This window comes from Lissotriton helveticus, chromosome 12, assembly GCF_964261635.1.
Source record: "Lissotriton helveticus chromosome 12, aLisHel1.1, whole genome shotgun sequence".
In the NCBI taxonomy this organism is placed as follows: Eukaryota; Metazoa; Chordata; class Amphibia; order Caudata; family Salamandridae; genus Lissotriton; species Lissotriton helveticus.
The window spans coordinates 791,405,217-791,428,358 of record NC_136073.1 but is presented as its reverse complement, the minus strand read 5'-3'; the positions used below and the strand labels follow the sequence as shown (position 1 = coordinate 791,428,358).

The 23,142-nt window shown below is 41.8% G+C and overlaps 2 protein-coding genes across 2 annotated transcripts; both read right to left on the bottom strand.

Annotated features, from left to right (window-relative positions):
* Positions 1-529: 529 nt before the first annotated feature.
* On the bottom strand, positions 530-2,489 carry LOC144798417 (mas-related G-protein coupled receptor member H-like). Its single transcript, XM_078669288.1, has one exon. It carries the CDS (start codon positions 2,467-2,469, stop codon positions 1,495-1,497), a length of 975 nt encoding a protein of 324 aa, XP_078525414.1. The 5' UTR covers positions 2,470-2,489; the 3' UTR covers positions 530-1,494.
* A 17,039-nt stretch (positions 2,490-19,528) lies between these two features.
* On the bottom strand, positions 19,529-21,555 carry LOC144797763 (mas-related G-protein coupled receptor member H-like). Its single transcript, XM_078668523.1, has one exon. The coding sequence runs from the start codon at positions 21,553-21,555 to the stop codon at positions 20,548-20,550; it is 1,008 nt and encodes a 335-aa protein (XP_078524649.1). The 3' UTR covers positions 19,529-20,547.
* Between the last annotated feature and the right edge of the window lie 1,587 nt (positions 21,556-23,142).

Sequence of the window (23,142 nt, the reverse complement as noted above, 5' to 3'; positions counted from 1 at the left end):
ATTGATTTTTGTTATTTTGCTGTCATTTTTCCTACTATATTTGTCTTCATTTTTAGCATTTGTCTGTGGGATTTTTTATCATGTTTACTTTTGACTGTTTTAGTATTGCAAAATACTTTGCACATTTTCCCAAGATAGGCCTATCTGCTCTGTATCATATCTATCAGGGATTGAGCCCAGCTTTAATTTATTGACTTATTACATAGGTAGGACTCATTTTAACCCAAACTAATCACTCATTTTCTTATTCTGTATTATTAGTTCTCTTAATATGGTTATTATTAGTAATATTGTTTTTATATCTATTACTCTTTTCAAAATGCTTAACAGCCTAGCACCAACCATATTTTACCTTCCTACCACTTCCGAAGAAGAAAATTGAAGATTCAAAATCTTATCGAATTAAAATTGCTTCACTATCCATCAAATGAAGACAATGATACATACATTTGCATATGTATTTTTTTATTGAAGGAGCACTCCAAAAATAATCATTGAACATAACAAACATACTGGTACTTAAGATGCATCATCGGGAGGTTGTTGATTAAGATAAGGGGTGATGGTTGCCAATGAGTAGAAGGGGCAAGGAAGAAGCAGGTCAAGCTAAACAGTGCTATGTACGCAATCCACCTATTTCTATTATTATTAACACTTCCGGATGGTGGTGCGGCAGCCCAGCTATAGGAATTTGATAGTCTGAATAAGTGACATTTTAATATACGGTTATGCTCAAGAAGGGACAATGTAAATCAGAGTTTACTGGAGAGTGCATTTACTTTAGGAGCTGCAGTTCAAGGGTCCAGATCCACTTAGGATGGGTTGTCTGATCTCATTATAAGAAACATGGGTGCAGGATGGTTTTGGTCTGAGTAAAGAAATCTGCACAGTTAGAGAGATGGGAAAAAGAGCTGAGTACAGCAGTGTGAAATAAGGGGAGGAGTAGTGTGGGAGACTGAGGAAGGTGATGTGAGAAGGGGGTTAAGAGAGTTTCTGAATTTGATGATTTTGATTCTGATAATTTGGTAAATCATTCATGGAACCTTGAGCAAACATTTGATTCTTCCTGACAAGGAAAATACCTTCTTCTTTTTAGTGGAATTAGACTGTAGACCCACTGTCTAGATTTCAGGATATAGTTTCATGAATAAAAAGAATTCTTCAAATCCACAAGTTCTTGAAGGGAACATAAGTGTAGAGAAAAAAAAAATACTATATTGTATTAGTTCTGCGATCTTTAACAGTCAGCAACAACAGTGGTTCCAGAATGTTTTCTGCTTTGATGAAGATTGTTTGGGTATGTGACATCATTTCCCAAATGCCTCCTTTAAGGCACAGTCTAAATTGCTATGCAATGAACTCAGTAGCCCATGATTACTCATAATTGGATATTGCTCCCCCAGAGAGTTTGGCTGCCTAACCATAAACAGTATGAGCTGGTTGAGACATTTCTCATGTGGAATTTCTCAGACTAAGATTCCTAAATAAAATTGATTAAAGTGATGAGCTTGTTCTAAAACTCTGCTGTGGGGATGAGGCCCCATCATCATCATGCACGGATTCAGTCTCTTCTTGGAATGCATTCTGTAGGGCCCCCTTTAATGACCTCCTACGCCCATGTCGCCTGATGCCACCAACTAGAAAGTAGATGATGGGGTTGAGGCTGCTGTTAATGCAGAAGCTGTAGAAGAAAATGACAACATGGGAGACTTGTGCATGGAGATTGATAAATAGAGAAAGAAAATCAAACACAGCATATGGTGAAGAGAGGACAAGGAATGCAAGAACTGTTGAGAGGATGAGTATGTAGGGTCTTGGTGGGTGACGTTTTTGTGAATTCTTCCAGATAGTGATGAGCAGCAATACGTTTGACAGAAGCATCAAGGGTAGAAAGAAGCAAAAATGTAAAACAGCCTTAATTATGCCAAGTTCTGTGCAATCCTCACATTTCGCGTCTACCAAAAAATTTGCTGCTAACATCAAGCATGAAAAAATCCATACAATAATGCAGACACTGGTGGACTGGTGCTTGGGACGTCGGCATCGGTACCAGATGGGGTAAAGGACAGACAGAGCCCTTTCCACACTGATGGCGGTGAGGAAGCCCTGGCTGGTGCCATACCCAAAAGAACCTATTTGTAAAACAGCCATATAGGAAATTTCACCAACAATCAATCCATTAATTAGCATCAAGAAATGTATGCACAAAAGTGACAGGACGATGAGAACTATGCAATCTGCGATGGCCAGGTTCAAGATGTATATGGTGAAGGAGTTCCGAGCATTTCGAAACCTCAAAAACCAGAGGACCAATCCATTCCCAGCCAGGCCAAAGAAAGAAATGACCACGGGTATGGACAGGAGTGCCATAATAGAGAAATATAGATAATTAAAGTCACTTTCCATGCCAATATCATAGTAATCTTCTGTAGCTGGAGTCATCATGAACACAGTAGGATAATCTTCCATGTTGGGCCTCCATGCATTGCAGTTATCTCCATTGACCTGGAAAAATATGAGGAGAGATGACACCAAAGATCAGCAAACACCATGCATGAATCTGGTTGGTGCACTAGAAGCATTGCTAGCATATATTATCGCCCTTTTGACCAACAATGTACATCCTATAAATTAAGTCACACTGAGAACCAAATTCATAAATCTGTTTTATGATTCTGCACTGAATTTAAATTTTTAGGTAATAAATCTGGTCACAGGATCATACGTATATGGCTATATAATGAAGAACATAAAGATAATTTCTGTTAGTGTTTACCTGTAACCACTGTGTGAATTGGGGGGTTTGGCCCTTACCTACAAACACCTTGGGCATTAGACAATTGTAAACAAAAACAACATCAGGTGGTTGTGAAATTTAAACACATCTTTACTTATGCACGGGGTACATTTTACCCAATATTCATGACCTCAATTTTGTTTTAGTAATGATTGAACACCAACGTTTTTTTTAAACTTTCATATTTGGTGCGATAAAAGAAAGGACAATCCACATTCAACTCAATGGATATACGGTGAAAAATATTTGAAAAATGTGTGAAATATGGAAAGATAAATCAAATATACATTGTGATAACGCAAAATTTATACATGAACTAAGCTAAAATTTGATCTTCACCAATCCAAGATTTTACAAGACCAGAGCATTACATTCTCAGAAAGTGCTCTTAGTACTGGAACGTATAAAGGGTCCAGCAGTATCAAATATGGGCTTCCAATAGTTTCTTTAGACAAATGAATTGATACGTCCATATTAATACTTGTTGAACTAGGATCCCCTATTGAGCCCGGGGTGCTGAGGTCATGATTTTTGAGTAAAATAAACCTCATGCATAAGTAAAGATGTGTTTAAATCCCACAACCACCTGATGTTGTTTTGTGTTAGCATGTTTTTGTTATCTTTATAATCTCAGTCTGCTGAGTTTTCAATAGCAATGTTAATGGAAGTTTGAGCGACCACTCCCATTATTTATGGAATCTAGGTTAAAAGCAGGCCCATTCTCATCTGCTGTATGAAGTTTGCAAATTGCATAGAGGCAACTGACTTACTCCAACATGCTGATCTCATATTCGCAAGCATGCCCTATGCAGTGTGCTGCTGGCCAGACCAGGAGCCCAAGTGCTGCTTGAACTGTGTCTGCATTTATAGCAACATTTCCTCAGCACCAACTTGTTCTTGCGCATTAACTCATTAACCACAAAGGTGGAGACGCAGCAGACCCCTTGCCCTCCACGCTCTTTCATGATTTAAGCATATGTTGAGGACGGAAGGGTCCATCCTCTGAAATGGCAAGTGTTTAGTTTGGACTCTTAGGCGTGAAAGACAATTTTGTACACAGAGCTTACACTGATACTTGTGATATGCATGAACGTTGTTAAGGAACGTAGAGCCTTATGTATGAAACTTAGGTTTTGGGGATTCTCAAACAGCGATTTTTAGAGAATCAATATTTGAGAATCGAAAAATGCTATGTATGTAGGATTTGCAAATAATTTTGTGAATCCTACATATTCCTTAATTGCGAATCGCAAATTGCAGTTTGCAATTAAGGAATACCTCCTCATTCATTCCTATGGGCCTAGAGGCCCACAGTGTGTTCTTTGCCTGTACCTGCCTTCCGGTATGAAAGAAAGCAGTACAAAAGGGGGTGGTGATGGACGGAGCATCTGAACCAATCAAACACTCACACCCAGTCAACAGATCTGGGTTTAATCCATCACCGTTCTTTATCTCACTCTGCCATCCCAGTTCAGACATGGCCATAAGCAAATTAGTCTGACCCTGTGCCTCATGGGAACAGTCCAGCCCGAACTGCCAAGCCATGCCTTCTCTGGACCGGATTCAAGCTTCCTAGGACCGGTTTTTGGCATTGCAGACGTCTTCAGCCAGGCTTGCTTGAATCCAGTGGCAAAGTGAGCAAGGGACTCACGTCTGAGCATACCCTGCCAACTTATGGCGAACAAAGCGGTACAAAAGGCGGTGGTGATGGACGGAGCATCTGAACCAATCAAACACTCACACCCAGTCAACAGATCTGGGTTTAATCCATCACCGTTCTTTAGCCCACTCTGCCACCCCAGTTCAGACATGGCCATATGCAAATCAGTCTGACCCTGTGCCTCATGGGAACAGTCCAGCCCGAACTGCAAGCCATGCCTTCCCTGGACCGGATTCAAGCTTCCGAGGACCGGTTTCTGGCATTGCAGCCGTCTTCGGCCATGCTTGCTTGAATCCAGTGGCAAAGTGAGCAAGGGACTCACGTCTGAGCATACCCTGCCAACTTATGGCGAACAAAGCGGCGGCAGAGTGGGCTAAAGAATGGTGATGGATTAAACCCAGATCTGTTGACTGGGTGTGAGTGTTTGGTTCAGATGCAGGGTATGCTCAGACGTGAGTCCCTTGCTCACTTTGCCACTGGATTCAAGCAAACCTGGCTGAAGACGGGCTGCCTGACTACACACTGCTCTTCCATCTGTTTGTGTCAAAACAAAATGGCACTGTATATGGTGTGCTGACACAGCTGTAAAAAGACCTGTGGCATACTACTATGGGACTTTGCCTTCAGCAGTGACTGGGCATCGGCAGCTGTGATGGCAGAGAGGACAGCTCCAATTGTATTGAACTATACTTGTATTGTTTATATGCCACATATGGTACAGGTGGTGTTGTCATCTGCAGCAACACAACATTTTTCGGCCGCCAGGCGCACAAGTTATGAGGTTACCTTGTTGTCTAACTCTAAAATCACACTTAAAAGTTGCCCACCTGTTAACTTGGCATCAGTATTACCTGCAAAAGGTTATTCTGATGAAACCCCTAAGCTTGACTGTGTTGACACCGTAGAAAACAATAGCACCACACCAAGACCAGATTTACAGCAGACACCATTAGAAAAGGCAAACTATGAGTGGTGCACGCAGGGTTCCTCCAGCAGACTGAAAAACACAAAGAGGCAGCTTTACATGCCCCTTGTGTGACTTTTGCGCCACCTTTCTGTCATTTTTGTGACGCAGCCACAGCGTCAATGTTGCTGCCCATTTACAACGTGATGCATCTAGGGAGATGCATCAGGTATAATGTACGCACGGTGTGCGTTCCTATGCAAAAAAGCCATGTTGAACTGACAGAGTGAAATCTACAAGATTTCACTGTGTCACTGTATGCTTTCACTGCGTCAAAATCCCTACACCTGCTCAGACCAGGCGTAAGGAATGACGCTGGGGTTTTTGAATGAGACTCACCCATCTATTGTGGTGCATAGCTTGAATTGCATCAACTTCATGAGTAACTCCAGCAATGCGTCACTTTTGCTCCAACAGATGCGTCTTAATTTCGGAAGCATCTGTTAATGCTTGTACCATGGAGCACTGTATTGTAAATACAGCCCCTCCATAGCGGGGCAAGCACATTCGACGCTGACGCAAGGAAACTGACGCATCTATACAGATGCGTCAGTTCCTTGTAAATCTTCCCCAAGGTACATAGCAGGGTATGCCATTACAACAGTTGACACAATAGTTGAAAGTCTTCTCTCAATGTCTTTTCTATGTCCAACATTCTAAAGGTCGGTCCCCTGCTACACATGATCACTTGCTGGTACCACAGGGTCCCTTTATCAACTTTGCTTCCCAGTGAATGGCTTGACATAGCTGCTGGTGTCTGTGGATACGATTTCTAAATGGATGGATGTATTTCTAACAAGGAAGATTGGTGTATCAATGGTTGCTTTATTTATTATTTATTTATTTATTATAACGTTTTGTATAGCGCGAACAAGACCCGTGGGTATCAGAGCGCTTAACATAGAGTAGGTGAAAACATAACATATATATTAACAGTTAAAAGAATCACAGATATGAGGTAGATGAAATGTAATCATTCTTAACACATGTGCCGTTAGCGTTACTAGTGAGTTGCGGCTCCAATTATATCATAAGCAAAATATATACACATAGGTGAGGTAGATCGTTATAAGTCCCTGAGGGATGCGGTTATAAGGTCATTTAAAGATAACGTTTGGTGATAAATTTATGGACCGTTTCATATCCTAGAATTAGCGATCTTTATATTACTGACTTATTCTTCGCTTTCCTGATGTCATAAATGTTCTGTATTAGGGCAGCAATAGTTCAGGGCAGTGATCGATGATCTTCTCTATTTATTGTATTTGTTCATCAGAAGGCTCTTCAATTCCCGCTTGAATGTTGCCACATTTTGGATCTTCCTAATGTTTGGAGGGAGTGAGTTCCAGATTCTGGGGGCAGCTCCTGAGAATGCTCTGTCATAGGTTTTTTTCTTTCGGAAGATGGCTGGCCGTAATAGCAACTCCTCAGCACTTCTAGCTGGTCGGTTACCTCCAGACAGCTGAATTTTCTTGGCTAGGTATCCTGGGGTGTTGTAGTGGAGCGCTTTATGTGTGATACATGCTATCTTCATTTGGATTCTGGCTTCGTAAGGTAGCCAGTTTAAAGCTTTCAAGTGTGGGGATATATGATCATATTTCCTAGATCCGGTGACAAGTCTTGCCGCGGCGTTGAGGCAGGCTTTTAGTGGTGCTGTGGACGTTTTTGGTAGGCCAGCTAAGGAGGTGCAGCCATATTCAATCCTCGAGATAACCAAGGATTGGATTGCCAGTTTGAGATCCGGCTCTGAGATGAATGGTTTCAGTTTTCTTAAGTAGTTCAGGTGGAAGCGGGCATTTTTAGCCATTGAGTTAATGTGGGCTTTCATGTCCAGATTCTCGTCTAAGGTGATTCCATTTGATGCTTGATGAAAGATAGCGCACACAGGATTGGGGTTCTCCAGGGCATAAATAGTGACAGATGAGGTTACGCTTTATAGCAGTTGTGCAAAGGATGTCTGAGTGTTTGGAAATAGAGTGGAAACTGCATATCCCATACCACCCCCTATTGCTCAGGCCCGGTGGAGAGGATGAAGTCCAAAGCAAAATATAAAATAGATGAGTAAAGACCACTGATGCAACAGTCCTGAAATGGCTGATGCTTTGCCTTAAGTACTGCACGCCATAAGGGGGAAGCTATCTAAAGGAACTCTAGAGACATGGTCATCGTTCGAATAAATGAAAGATGTTTCGCTTAGTTCTAGGTGGTTTGGACCACAGACGGTCAAAAGATGCCCTCAATGTATTCATGGAACATGATGCAGAGTTGCACCACCAGCGACCGAGACAGAGGTACCAGTAACTAATGAGCATCTGTCACCAGAGGATCTGCGCAACACACCAGGCAAAGAGAGGATAGACCAGATCATTACTAAGGGCCACGCTGAGGGCCCATCACCAAGTGTCACAGGGACGGTGACGCCAACTGATTCTGTTGAGTGAAGCACACAATGAAGCCTTGCAGAAAGGTGATCTGCACCTACAGAACAATATACTGAATAGGACAACGCAGGCAGGTCCGTGAAACGACCCCTGAATAAGACAACTGCGGACCAGGAGGAGAATCAGATGACAGCACACTGTGTGCCTTTAAATTACTAACACTTACAGAAAGTGCCAAAGAACAGAGTGACTATGGGATAATGTAGGAATATGCATTGCATAGGACAAACAAGATTTATTGGACACTCAATTATGTATATACTGCCTGTATTACAACCACCGGTTGATATTATAATGCAGCAGGAAGTCGTATGCATTAAATACTGGTATATCATTTTGTCTATATTTCAATAATGATTATCTCATCAATGTGTATCTATGTACACTAATGTAGGATATAAATATCCTCAAGAGAGGATTGCTAGGGAAAATTATATATATATCCATATATATCCATATGTATGCACTACATTGATATTGTACTTAGATATAGTTCTCACCCGCACTATCTCACTTCTCACTGTAACAAGCTGCCAGGAGTGGCCAAGGCTTGCAATTTGACCTTGCCTGGACAAGCTTCAACAGCTGTTCAGAGCCCACTTAGAGCAGCATTTTGCTTTTACTAACTTCCCCATTAGTTTTCTCATCCAGTTGTTCACCTTTTGCTTTCAGTATATGTCTGTATTATATTTGGCTCAGTCCCCGTGCAGTTCTCTATTGGCCATGTTTGGCACAGTGTCTTTTTTCAGTTCTGGTAGGATTGCATTACGGCTACATATATATATAGCCCAAAGACCAGTGACTTGGAGAAGAAGCAGACTGAGAGCACAATTGTGGTCACTGCCTTCTTCCTCATTGGCCAGCAAGCATTTATACCTACAAATACATTTCGTTTTGTTTTTGAGAAACTGCAGTGTCTGGTGTGTTTCCTTCATTGCTCCTGGGAGGGTGCACATGTATTCCCCTAACAGAATCACATAAAGGATCTAACTCATTTAGAGTACTCTTTCTTCAAATTGTACAAGCTACACCAAGAGGAAATATACTATATTCACAACCAATTCATAAAAGTCTTTTAGAGGCAATCAAAATAAAATCCAAAGAGATTCATGTACATCACCATAATCTCTTTGGATAATAAACTTTCTTTGGTTTCTTCTACCCGAGACCACAGCATTCCTATGAAGTTTCTTTGCAGAACACATTGGAATCAACACAAAGTGTATTGTAGCCTTTCAATGGCACTTGCTACAGTATGTATAGCATACTGGACCCCATCTCCATCACAGGTGACAGCATCATATGCAATTCTACCACACTGCTAACATGGACTGACAACTGGATCATCCACTTCCTAATCAACACACGTCAAGTCAACACACCCTACCAGGTTCAGCATTCCAAGCCACAACTGTGAGCAAAATCAAAGAAGAAGACTTACTTAGTACCCGCAGCACGGATTAACCTAGCTTCACAGACAACTTTGACAAGGACATCAACAACTTCAACAACAGAATAGAGATTTAAACAGACTCCCTCAAACCCATCAAACCCAACAAGCATAACACAAGCAGGCCAGCGGTTACACAGATACCTCTAAGACACCAAACAACACTGTAAGTAGCTAGACAGGAATAGAGAGGCAGCCACAACACCACCGACAGAACTAACTACAAGGCTGCACTCAGATGCTATTGCCAACAAACAAGAGACACTAAGAAAAAATCTGTAGCAGACCACGTCGAAGGAAAATCCAACAGCTACAAGAATAGATCGTCAAGGGTTTTATCACACCCTCAGCTGCTTTCAAAAACATTGCTACCTCCCAAAAACTCTGCAACAACCTATCCAACTTCTTCCAACCCATCCAAGAAGCCCATAAACAAGCAACTTACAAGTCACCTCTAATTTCACCATCTACTAGACCACACTCAATCAGAATTCAGAAGGAACCACAGCACGGAAACCACACTCATCGCGGCAACTGTCGGAATTCGAATAATCTGGACCGATGGAGGAACAGTGGGCCTCTTCCTGCTTGACTTCTCTACGGCCTTGGACACGGTCTCCCACAGCACTTTCATCAGGAGACTTAACGAGATTGTCATACCAGGATCCGCATTCAAATGGATCTTTTCCTTCCTCATGGGAATAACCCAAATGGTCAGGTTGACACCCTTCAAACTAAAGGTCAGGAAACTGATATACTGAGTCCCACAAGAATTTAACCTCAGCCCCAGCCATTTCAACATATACATGACACTGCTCACCAGCATCATGGGATGACAAGACATCCCCATCATCTCATACACCAATGACACCCAATCAATCCTCTCCCTGATGGACACGACAACCACAACCAGAACCAACTTCACCAACTGCATGTAATTTTATGATACAGGTTCTTAGTATAGCGTGCGACTCACTCCTAAAAGAGTATTTTGGCGTGGTGCTGTAAACACATAGGAAGGACTGTCTACAACAACCATGTATTGAGCATCTTCTTAAAATTCATGAGTTTGGGGCAAGCGAAGGTGTGGATAGGGAAATTGTTTCAATGATGTGGAACTAGATAGGAAAATGCTCTGCCGCCGGGTCTGGCTGGATGAATGCGTGAGATTTTCAGAAAAGCTTTATTAGAGGATCTTAATTGTTTGGAAGACAGTTAAAAACTCAGTGTTGAGGACAGGTACATTGCCTGAGTGTCTGATACAGGGCCTTGTGTGTCAAGAAACAACGCTTCAAATTGCCCCGTTTTACACAATCTCCACACAGCAGAATCTCACAACATATGCCCGAGCTGCTACATAAATGTTAAATAGGGTTGGGCTCAGGCACAAGCCTTTAGGGACTCCCTTATTAGACAGTATTTTTCTTGATTTAAATGGACCCAAACAGACATGTTGGGTGCGGTTGTCAAGGAAGTCCCTGAGCCAGAGTGGTTCCCTACCGTGGATACTTACTTCTTGGAGTCTGTGGATGGGATGGGATGGGATGGGAGACTGTGTCAAATGCAGCACTCAGGTCCAATAAAACCAACATGATTGGGGTTCCTACATTAAGAGAAAGTCGGATGGTCTCAGTGACTGCCACCAATGCCTTCCTGGTACTGTGTTGCGTTCTAAAATCTGATTTAGAGGGGCCTAAGTTATTATGCCCTTCTAGGAAAGATGTCAGTTGTTTGTCAATGTTGCTGTCTAGAATTCTAGTGAGCAAAGGTAGTAGCAAGATATGTCTGTAGTTAGCGAGATCTTCAGGATTAGCAGAGGGCTTTTTGAGAAGTGGAGACACTTGTGCACACTTCCAATCAGATGGCACTTTAACAGAAGTTTATTAAAGATTAAACAACATTTTTACCGAAGAAGCCAAGCAGCTAGATAGACCAGACCTTACCCTAGGTGGGCATAGATCTAACTGGGAGCATGAATTTTGGCAGAGTTAGGGGACAACCTTGCTTTGCTGCTGAATCCCTACCTGCTGCAAGCTGCCATTGGGGGCTCTTCAGGGCTGCCATCAGGACCGGTGGAGCACCGACTCGCCGCCACGGCGACATCTTTGCTGCTTAACAAACTGGGAACTTCATTCCCCAGCGTGCCCCTGGGTCGCACACAGAAACACGTCACAGAAAGCACCCGGAGGCGCTTAAAACATCGCGGGCCACCCCCTTTACACCTACGAAGAGGACATTCGAGTAAGACTTTTTTCTTCTTATTATTAGTAAGCCCCCCCTCTTAACTTTTATAAGTTTGGACTACTTGAATCTTGATGAGCAAGACACCCCCATGAGAGATGTTATAGGAGGGAAGAGACCCAGTGAAACTATGGAGTATACTATCTCTGTCAACCCCACGGAGGTGACAGTCAAATGTAATCTTGTAGAATTGGACGTCCCTAAGAGACATCCTATAGTAAAGAACCCACAAAAGGAATTGTTAATGATGAAAGGTCTGGATAACTTCAATGATCCACCAGTTAATGAGGGAGAATGGCGAATAATGTTTTGGAATGTTGCGGGCCTAAAAACAAAACTGACAAACCGCTTATGGATTGATACCATAAATAACTACAATTTTTGAAGTCTCCAAGAAACATGGGTAACAGAGGACTGCCATCTATGTGGATTTAAAACATTATTTACACCAGCAATAAATTCAATACATGGTAGGGCAAAGGGGAGCCTGTGCACATATATATCAAATCAGCTCAAATGTGAGAGAATTGATCTAGTGTTGAACAATAGATATTATCACATGGTTAAGATTCATATTAATACATCACTGTGTCTGATAATTGTCAACTTCTATAATAATATCCCTGTGGATAGGATTGAAGGAATAGTGAAAACACTGGGTGCTGACATAAAATATGTGATGGAAATAAGTACCAAAGAAGTAATTGTCATATGGGGAGGGGATTTTAATTGCTCCATCTGTAAAAGGGGACACCAGGGTGCCTGTGGAATTATGCTAGATCAGGATACCAGCCTAACCCATTTTGAGCACACTACTTGCGGGGAACTTTTAAATGAAATTGTCCTCCCATGCGACTTGGGTTTCGCCAGTGAAATTTGTCAAATGGAGTCCTCCTTTGTCCCGACATTTAATGGCAGGGGTGCCGCCACAATAATTGATTTTATTTTATTTCCTGTTAGATATGGACGGCAGATTAAAACCTGTAATACCCTTAACATAGCACTCAGTGATCATCACCCGCTAACTATGGAGATATTAGATCCTCACTTTGATTCTGGGGGAGATAATACAATCAGGCAGACTGTCCCGGATGTAATTATGAGCAGACAAAACTGATACTCTTTAAAATGGAGTAAGGTAATCCCGGAAGATTGTATATGCAAGTTGATTAGAAAATGCCTAACCAGCATTATGGCTTGCCTGGATGATAATTCAGATAGCCAGTGTATTATTACATTTTTGTTTATTAATTGCCACATACATCAAGGATAGTTTATGGGTTGAACTGAGAAACTGTAAGGAAAAAACTGTGAGTTGGTTCGATACAGCATGTACGAAGGCCCACTCTAAACTTAAGCATGCCTTGAATGCTGTCCCGCGTGATCCTATACTTATTAAGGAGCTGCGGAAAATATATAATATAACGCTGAAAAAAAGGAAAGCAGATATTAAAATGGATGCTTGGGATGCACTTTGTGAGGCTTCACAGAGTAAGGATATAACCGCCTTTTGGAAAGCGGTGAATGCCCCATTTTTTAACGATAACACCAAGGCACGAATTGAAATAGCAATTCCTGAGGATGATTGTGTAAATCATTATGCCAAATTGTATAGTGTATTACCTGGGTCGCATCAAATACACTCTACAATGATTGCGGTAGAGAGGGCAGAGGGTTTGACCAGCAATTCCAATTTGGATATAACTGTGGAAGAGGTGATTTCAAGCATAAAAGCAAGCCAGGGAGGGAAAGCGGCAGGCCCAGACGGAGTACCAGCTGATCTGTTTAAAAATAATACAGATCTGTGGGGCCCTATCTTAACACAACTATTTAATGCTACCTCTGGTTTAAATCTATTATCGTTCCCATTTTTAAGAAGGGAGATAGGCAATCCTGTGCATGCTATCGCCCGATCTCACTATTGGATTCATCCATACAAATCTTTGGGAGAGTAATTTTAAGCAGATTACAAAGCTGGGCGGACGAAAATTCAACCATTAGTGATCTTCAGTATGGGTTTCGAAAAGGCTTAAGTACTGTAGATCAGGGGCTTAACCTATTCATCCTACAAGAAAAATATACTAAGGCCAAGAATGAACGCATCTTTTTTACTTTTGTTAACCTAACCTCAGCATTTACTTGCATCACACACAGCAAATTGTGGTTGATATTAGAAAATTTGGGGGTGGATGGAAAAATAATTTATTTTCTCAGGGACCTCTATTCTGGTGCCACGGCAACAGTCCGTTATGGCAAAAACAGGGAGTGCACTAGATCATTTGGCATAGGGAGGGGGGTGAGGCAAGGGTGCGTCCTTGCTCCCTTCTTATTTTTAGTTAACATTAATAACCTGGAAAATACCTTACTTCCGGAGTGCAGAGACATGCCTATGGTAGCAAAAAGTTCAATCCCTGCACTCCTGTACGCGGATGACGCGGTCATAATGGCCAGGACCCCCCTCGCTCCGAAAAAAATGATAACATCGTTTAACACTTATATGACAAACCTGGATCTAAAAACTAACTGCACCAAGACGTTCTGTATGAATTGTGGTCCTGGGGCAAATAAACGGAAAAAAACTATGTATATCAATTCAAGTCCCTTGGACTTCACCCCCACCTTCCCATACTTAGGCATATTGTTTGAAGAATCTGGACTGTAGTCAAATGTAATAAAATCAAGAAGATTGATGTTCTGTAAAGCCATAATGGCTTTAAAAAAAAATTCTAAAAAGATGGGCAAAAAGCCAATTAGGGAGCTTCTAAAAATTTATAGCGCAACGTGTGTATCAATTGCTGTCTATGGTGCAGGCATATGGGGATATGCCAACGTGAAGTGTATCCAATTGGCAGAAAATATGTTTCTGAGATATCTCCTAGGTGTACGAGAGAGTGTTTCAACATATATTTGCCACATGGAACTTGGTCTATCATATATTGAAGATATCATCAAGGTCCAGCCGATATTGTCGTGGCACAGGGTTTGGACCAGTGAGGAATGTGTCCTGAATCGGACTATCCTAAAGGATGCGATAAGTTTAGAACATGCGAGCAGGATAGGAGGGTTTTCATATGTAAAAAAATGTTTTTTTAATTGGGCTGTCTAGAGTACTATGACAATCCGCTCTCAATGTGTCACATCCCTAGAAAAGAGCTTAAACACCAAGGTATGAAGTATTTGGAAGAGATCAGATCCAATGATGAATTGAAGAAAAAGACAGTAATTGCTCATCAATTAATAATGACCTCTAGGAATCCTCAACCATACACAACTTTATATATGAGTGATCGCGAAAGGTTCCTATTAACACGCTTCAGGTTAAACATCATTTTTAGACTCTTCAGGTTCCCTTATATGAATAATTGGACACGACACCTGTGTAAATGCCCCTGTGACGACCTTTCAGAACAATCAGATATACATATTTTATTCTTTTGTAAGTTTTATACACTGCCACGGAAGAGATTGATTGTGCCCATACTGAAGTCTATGGAAGTAAATCGGCGCCGCTCCGCATTTTTAGAAATGCAGAAATTAGATACTATTTTAACAATTGCATCTGTTTCTGACTTTTTTAAACATGTTTTTAGATTGCGGAAATCAATTTGCATATGAAAATCTTCGCTTATTTTCTTTTTAGCAATGAATAATATTTTTTAATGCTGCAATTTTGATTGTACTTTTATGGTTGTTTTTATTAACAATAACCGAATAAAGTTTATAATGAATGAATGGCAGAGTTAGCTTCCGCTGCACCTGCTTCACTGAACTGTGTTCAAAAGCCTACAGAATAGCTATGTCAGCAGGGGGAGGCTGACTCAGATTATGTGCCATATCTGGTAGTTCTGGGCTTACAGAAAAACTCTTATAGATGGTATTAATTTTAAATCAGCTAGGGAATCACAAAGATTCCGAGATGCCAGACAGTGGTAACGCAGGCATGAGGATTCAGAAAGCTACGTAACGTTTCGTAAAGCTCCCAAGTAATTGGAAGAGGTAGTTCACTTGTCATATTAGCTATTTTCGTGAAAATAAGAACCAAGGTATGTCTTGTTGTATGTGTGGGGCCAGTGACTATTTTTTAAGCCCCAGGGTCTCTATATGAGCTAGAAGCTGAGACACTCCTTGACCAATGGTGTTCTCACCAAGGTTGTTAAAATCACCCAATAGGAGAAATTTGTCAGAAGGTAAAATGTGGGGTGCAATATAGTGAGTTAATATCGGGATAAAGTATTTCTTGGAGCTAGGTGGGCAGTAAATCAATTATCCCCTCTAGACTGCAGTTGCGGATATTCACAATTTAAAAATGCACATCTCAATCTATTGTGAAAGTAACTAGTCAATCATGGTGACTTAGACAGAATCATAAAAGGTAAGGCATGACCATGGTAGCAGACTGGATGCAAACCAATTGCCTGAAGCTCAATTCCGACAAGATGGAAGTACAGGTCTTCAGCAACATGACCTCACTATGGGACTGCACCTGGTGGCCGTCAGAGCCAGGACCAACACCCACAACCACAGATCATGCAAGAAATATAGGGATCATCCTAGACGACAAGATCATCATGACAGAACAAGTCCATGCAGTGTGCACCTCTTGTTACCACATCCTATGCATGCTGCTATATATCTTCAAATGGTGACCTCAGAATACCATACAGTCTGTCACACATGCACTCATCACCTGCAGGCTGGACTACGGTAACACTCTTTACATTGGAATCTCCAAACAACTCCTATACAAACTCCAGACCATGCCGAGTTAAGCCACATTCTAAGCCTCACCCACATCACACTGCTCCTCAGGAAGCTTCACAGGCTCCCTATACACAAGCGCGGTCAATTCAAACTTCTCATGCACACATAAAACCCCTACACAACACAGAACCAGAATGCATAATCAACCTCACACACTTTCAGTAACCCACCTGACACCTGGGCTCTGCCTTGCTCTCCCTCACACACACTCCTCGCATCCATAAAAACCAAAGTTGAGGTCGCTCATTCTCCTACATCACACCTAAAACATGGAACAACCTCCCTCAACACAGCAGAACCTCCTTTTCAGTTCTTGAGTTCTGCAAGAAGCTGAAGACCTGGCACTTCATATAAGCACTTTGGGGACCATTCACATACACACCTGTCGAAGCGCAGGAACATAAAGGAGTTACCTCTCCCTTTCAGGAAGCTCCACAGGTTGTTTCCAAAAATGCAAGCTTCCAAGGAGATTATTTTGATGTCTCCACAATTTGTTTTCTGGGCTTTCCTTGTTGTGGGCACTTGGACCACCCTCACAAGTGAGCTATCATTGTATTGGGAGACCTGGGGGAATGCTGGGTGGTTGGAAATGTGTTCTGGTCCAGATGTGACTTTTTAGCTAAATTTGAGGTTTGCTGGGGATTCTGGGTAAGAAACCATTATGAGATCCACACAGGCCACACCTACCCGGACTCCTCCGGTTGTCTAGTTTTCCAACATGTGCTGGTTTGGTAGTTTTACCTAGGTGCCAACTGAGCTGGGGTCCAAAATCCACAGCTACCCACGTTGCAAAAAAAACATTTTTTTTTCTGGAGTTTTATATAGAGCGAATTTGACCTGACGGTATCAGGTATAAGAGCGCTTTAAATGAGAACCAGTTGCATTAAATAATGACAAATTCATTTTAATTTTGTAGGGCACAGGGAGATTAAGTGATTTGCCCAAAATGAGAGGATGTTCAGAGTTGTTGCCGCAACTCAAACCTGATTTCCCAGATTTGAGATCGATCGCCCTAGTGTTTAGGCCACATCCTCTCCCCGCTCATTGTTTTTCAGTGTAAAAACGTGATGTATCTACGTTGCGTTTGCCACCCTTTCAAGCTGCAGGCACTTTGCCTACCCATGGAAGAGAAGCACTGTTTTTCTTGAGAGACTAAGGGGAACGCTGGGTGGTAGAAAGTTTGTGGCTGCCTGAAGATTACAGGACTTTTCCATCACAAAAATGCATGGAAAATTTGTTTTTTAGCCAAAAATTGAGCTTTGCTCAGAATCCTGGGTAACAAAACCTGATGAGAGCCATGCAATTCACCCCACCCTGGACTTCCCTGGGTGTCTAGTTTTCAAAGATGTGCTGGTTTAGTAGGCTTCCCTAGGTGCCAAATGAGCTGGGGCTCACAATTCAGAGCTAGCTACCTTATAAAAAGCACATGCATTCTGCGGGATGAAAGATGAAGTCCCCTAGGTCATGTTTTGCAGTGTTTTGTGCGGCAGGTACAAGGCCCAACCACACAAGTGGGGTACCATTTTTATTGGGCGACATGTGGGAATACATAATAAAAGAACATTTGTTATTACCAACTGAATAACCCTACGTTTGTGCCTTTCAAATGAAAGAAAGTGTGTAACACTGAAGACATTTTACAAAATGTCCTCTGAAGCATTTGCAAGTACGGGTACCCATAAATCCAGAGATATATAAACAACCACTACTCCTATAATTCAGAAATACAGAGTTTTCCTTCATCCCTTTTTTCATTCTTTATAATTTGCCACATAATTGCTTTAGTTGGTACACAATGAAAAACCCATTGAAAAAGTCTAGCTTGGTTGTTGGCTCTGGGTACCTCGGGTTCTTGGAGAACCTACAGGCCCTATACATCCCCACAACCAGAGGGGTTCAGCAGTTATAACGGTATATTGCTTTTGAAAATCTGCTATATTAAGAAGAATTTACAGATGAAAACGTAGACACAAACGGGTGTTTTTTCATACTTAGTTTCAATATGTTTTTTATTTCAACTGTTACTTTTTATAGGACATCCTTGAAGGATGTACAAAAATGACCCCTTGGTGAATTCACATTTCTGTCTAGTTTTCAGAAATGTATAGCTTTTCAGGATCCACCATGGGTTTCACACCGGTTTCCACCACAAACTGGAAGGAGGTTGAAAGCACAAAAAATAAGTAAAATGGTTTCTCTCCTATTAAAATGCCAAAACTGTGCTAAAAAAATTGGTTTTCTGATTCAAGTCTGCCTGTTTTCAAAAGGGGATAAGATGATGATCTTAGCACTACAAACCCTTTGTTGATGACATTTGCAGGAAAAAAACTGACACTTTCTTCTGCAAAACTTTTTTCCCATTTTCCCCCCAAAAACCGAACTCTAGCTATATTTTGTCAATTATTTTTGTTCCCTCTAGGGGAACCTACAACCCCTGGATACCTTTAGACTCCCCAGGATATTGGAATGAAAAGGACACAAATTTGGCATGGATAGCTTATGTGGAAAAAGTTATGGAGCACTAAGTGCAAACTACCCCAAATGGCCCAAAAAGGGCTCAGCACTGTGGGGGACGCTCAGCAGCTCAGGGGTTAATATTAAAAATAACAATAATAATAATAATACCAATGACAATAACAATAATACAGTATACGAAAATGTGTTATTAGTTTCGGATAGTCTGAGTCCTACTTAAGCCATAAGTCACTAAATAAAAAAGAGGATTAATCCCCAACTTTAGAAATTCAAATCTCAGGTTAATTGATTTTTCTCATTTTGGAGTAATTTTGACTACTGCATTTTTCTTAATTTTTAGCATTTCGCTGTGGGATTTGTATTATGTTTAGCTATGACTGTTTTTGTGTTGCAAAACACTGCTCTGTACCATATCTACCAGGGATTAACCCACTGTTAATGTATTGGCTTATTACTTAGGCAGGACTCAATTTGCCCAAACTATTCTTATACTGTATTATTAGTCTTCTTATTATGGTTAGGAGTATTATTATAAGTGTTTGTATTACTTTTATTCTTTTTAAAATGTTGAACAGCCAGGCACCAACATCCATCTTTTTACCTTCCTACCACTTCCCTAGTAGAAAACTGAAAATTCAAAATCTTATCAAATTTCAATTCCTTTTGCTGTGCATCAAATAAAGACAATGATTTTTCAAAACATACATTTGCAAATGTATTTTGTTTATTGAAGGACCTCTACAAACAAATGTGTTGAACATAACAAACATACTGGTACTTAAGATGCATCATCAGGAGGTTGTTGATTAAGATAAGGGGTGATGGTTGGCGATGAGTAGAGGGAGAGAGTAAGAGACAGGACAAGCTATACAGTGCTATGGACATAATCCGCCTATTTCTATTATCATTACCACTGCCAGGTGGTGGTGTGGAATGCCCATCTATAGGAGTTTGGTTGTCTGAATAAGAGACCTTTTAGTACATGGTTGTGCATAAGAAGGGCAATGTAACTCAGAGTTGACTGGAGAGGGCGACTCCGTTAGGAGCTGGCTTCAAGGGTCCAGATGCTCTCAGGATGGGTTGTCTGTTCTCATTATAGGAAACGGGTCCATGGTGAGTTTGGTCTGTAGATGTAAATCTGCACGGTTAGAGAGATGGGAAAAAGAGCTGAGTTCAGCAGTGTGCAACAAGGGGAGAATTGGTGTGGGAGACTGAAGAAGATGATGTGAGAAGGTGGTTAAGAGAGTTCCTGAATTTGATGATTTTGGTTCTGATAATTTGGTAAATCATTTATGTAACGTTGAGCAAACATTTGATTCTTCCCTTCAAGGAAAATACTATTTTCTTTTTAGTGGAACACTTCAAACTGGAGATCCACTGTCTAGATATCAGGATATAGTTTCATGAATAAAGAGAATACTTCAAACCCACAAGTCCTTAAAGGGAACATAAGTGTAGAGAAAATAAATTGTCTTGTATTAGTCCTGCGATCTTTAACACTCATCAACAACAGGGGTTCCAGAATGTTTTCTGGTTTGATGAAGTTTGTTTTGGTTCAGAGATGTATGTGACCTCTTTTCCAAAATGTCTCCTTTAAAGCAGTCTAAATTGCTATCCTATGATCACAGTAGCCCACGATTACTTATAATTAGATATTACTGACCCCGAGAGCTTGGGTGCCTAACCATGAACAGTAGTAACTAGTTGAGAAATTTCTTATGTGGCATTCCTTGGACTAAGATGTCTAAATAATCTGGATTAAAGTGATGAGCTTGTTCTTAAACTTTGCCGCGGGGACGAGGCAGCATCATCATCCTGCAAGGATTCAGTCTCTTCTTGGAATGCATTCCGTAGGGCCCCCCTTAAAGACCTCCTACGCCCATGTCGCCTGATGCCACCAACTAGAAAGTAGATGATGGGGTTGAGACTGCTGTTAATGCAGAAGCTGTAGAAGAAAATGATGGCATGGGAGACTTCTACATCGAGGTTGATAAAGAGAGAAAGAAAATCAAACACAGCATACGGTGAAGAGAGGACAAGGAATGCAAGAACTGTTGAGAGGATGAGTATGTAGGGTCTTGGTGGGTGACGCTTTTGTGAATTCTTCCAGATAGTGATGAGCAGCAACACGTTTGACAGAAGCATCAAGGGTAGAAAGATACAAAAATGTAAAACAGCCTTAAATATGTCAAGTTCTGTGCAATCCTCACATTTCCAGCCAATCAAAATATCTGCTGCCAACATCAAGCATGAACAAATCCATACAATGATGCAGACAATGGTGGACTGGTGCTTGGGACGGCGGCATCGGTACCAGATGGGGTAAAGGACAGACAGAGCCCTTTCCACACTGATGGCGGTAAGAAAGCCCTGACTGGTGCCATACCCAAAAGAACCTATTTGTAAAACACTGTCATAAGGAACTTCATCACCAATCAATCCATTAATTAGCATCAAGAAAAGTATGCAAAAAAGAGACAGGACGACGAGAACTATGCAATCTGCGATGGCCAGGTTCAAGATGTATATGGTGAAGGAGTTCCGAGAATTTCTAAACCTCAAAAACCAGAGGACCAATCCATTCCCAGCCAGACCAAAGACAGAAATGACCACGGGTATGGACAGGAGTGCCATCATAGAGAAATATAGATAATTAAAGTCAATATCCAAGTCAAAATCATAGTAATCTTCTGTATCTGGAGTCATCATGAAGACGGTAGGATAATCTTCCATGTTGGGGCCTCCATGCATTGCAGTCACCTCCATTGACCTGGAAAAATATGAAGAAAGATAACACCAGAGATCAGCAAACACCATGCATGAATCTGGTTGGTGCACTAGAAGCATTGCTAGCAAATATGATCCCCTTTTGACCTACAATGCACTTCCTTTAAATTGTGATGCACTGAGAACCAAATTCATAATTCTGTTTTATGATTCTGCACTTAGTTCAATTTTTTAGGTCAGAAATCTGGTCACAGCATTCGGGTTAGAACAATTATACAGAAAAGGCTATCTAAGGAAGATCTTAAAGATGATCTCTGTTGGTGCTTTACCTGTAACCACTGCAAAAACAACAATTGATGGACAGAATGCAGAACAATGTCATACATTCACCCAGTACAGAGATCTGGGCCTAAATCCATAGTTTTTTTCTCACCATGCCATTCCAGTTTGAACTCAGCCATATACAAATCAGTCTTGATCCTGTGCCCAATGGGAACAGTCCAGCCCGAACTGCCAGGCCAGGTCCTCCCTGGACTAGAAATAAGCATACTAGGACCGGTTTCTGCGTTTCACCCCTCTTCAGGCAGGATAGCTTGACTCCAGTGGCATGGCGAGCACGGGATCCATGTCTGGGCATACCCATCCCAATCGGGCCGACAAATGCAAAAACAACAATTGATGGACAGAATGCAGAACAATGTCGTACATTCACCCCAGTACAGAGATCTGGGTCTAAATCCATTGTTTTGTTCCTCACAATGACATTTCAGCTTGAACCCAGCCATATACAAATCAGTCTTGACCCTGTGCCCAATGGGAAGAGTCCAGCCCAAACTGCCAGTCCAGGTCATCCCTGGACTGGAAGCAAGCATCCTAGGACCGGTTTCGGGGTTTCACTCCTCATCAGCCAGGATAGCTTGACCCCAGTGGCATGGCGGGCACGGGACCCACGTCTGGGCATACCCATCCTAATAGGGTGGACAAATGCAAAAACAACAATTGATGGAAAGAATGCAGAACAATTTCATACATTCACCCCAGTACAGAGATCTGGGCCTAAATCCATTGTTTTTTTGCTCACAATGACATTCCAGTTTGAACCCAGCCATATGCAAATCAGTCTTGACCCTGTGCCCAATGGGAACAGTTCAGCCCGAACTGCCTGTTCAGGTCCTCCCTGGACTGGAAACAAGCATCGTAGGGGCGGTTTCTGGGTTTCACCCCTTTGCAGCCAGGATAGCTTGACTCCATTAGCATGGAGAGCACGCGACCCATGTCTGGGCGTACCCGTCCCACTCGGGGTGACAAATGCAAAAACAACAATTGATGGATTTAATCCAGATCTGTTGACTGGGGGTGAATGTATGATTTAGTCAGCATTCCGTCCATCATTTGTTTGCGTAGCACTTTTCACCCTAAGTGGGATGGGTAGGCCTAGACGTGGGTCCCTTGCTCACTGTGCCACTGGATTCAAGCTAGCCTTGCTGATGAAGGGTAATACCCAGAAACCGGTCCCAGGAGGCGTATTTCCTGTCCAGGGACGACTTGGCTTGGCATTTCGGTCTCGACTGCTCCTATGAGGTACAGGGTCAAGACTGATTTGCATATGGCTGGGTCTACACTGGG

What these genes read in the sequence shown, in the direction of transcription:
- LOC144798417 (XM_078669288.1), bottom strand. Translation starts at nt 2,469, where the DNA reads ATGGAAGATTATCCTACTGTGTTCATGATGACTCCAGCTACAGAAGAT.
- LOC144797763 (XM_078668523.1), bottom strand. Translation starts at nt 21,555, where the DNA reads ATGGAGGTGACTGCAATGCATGGAGGCCCCAACATGGAAGATTATCCT.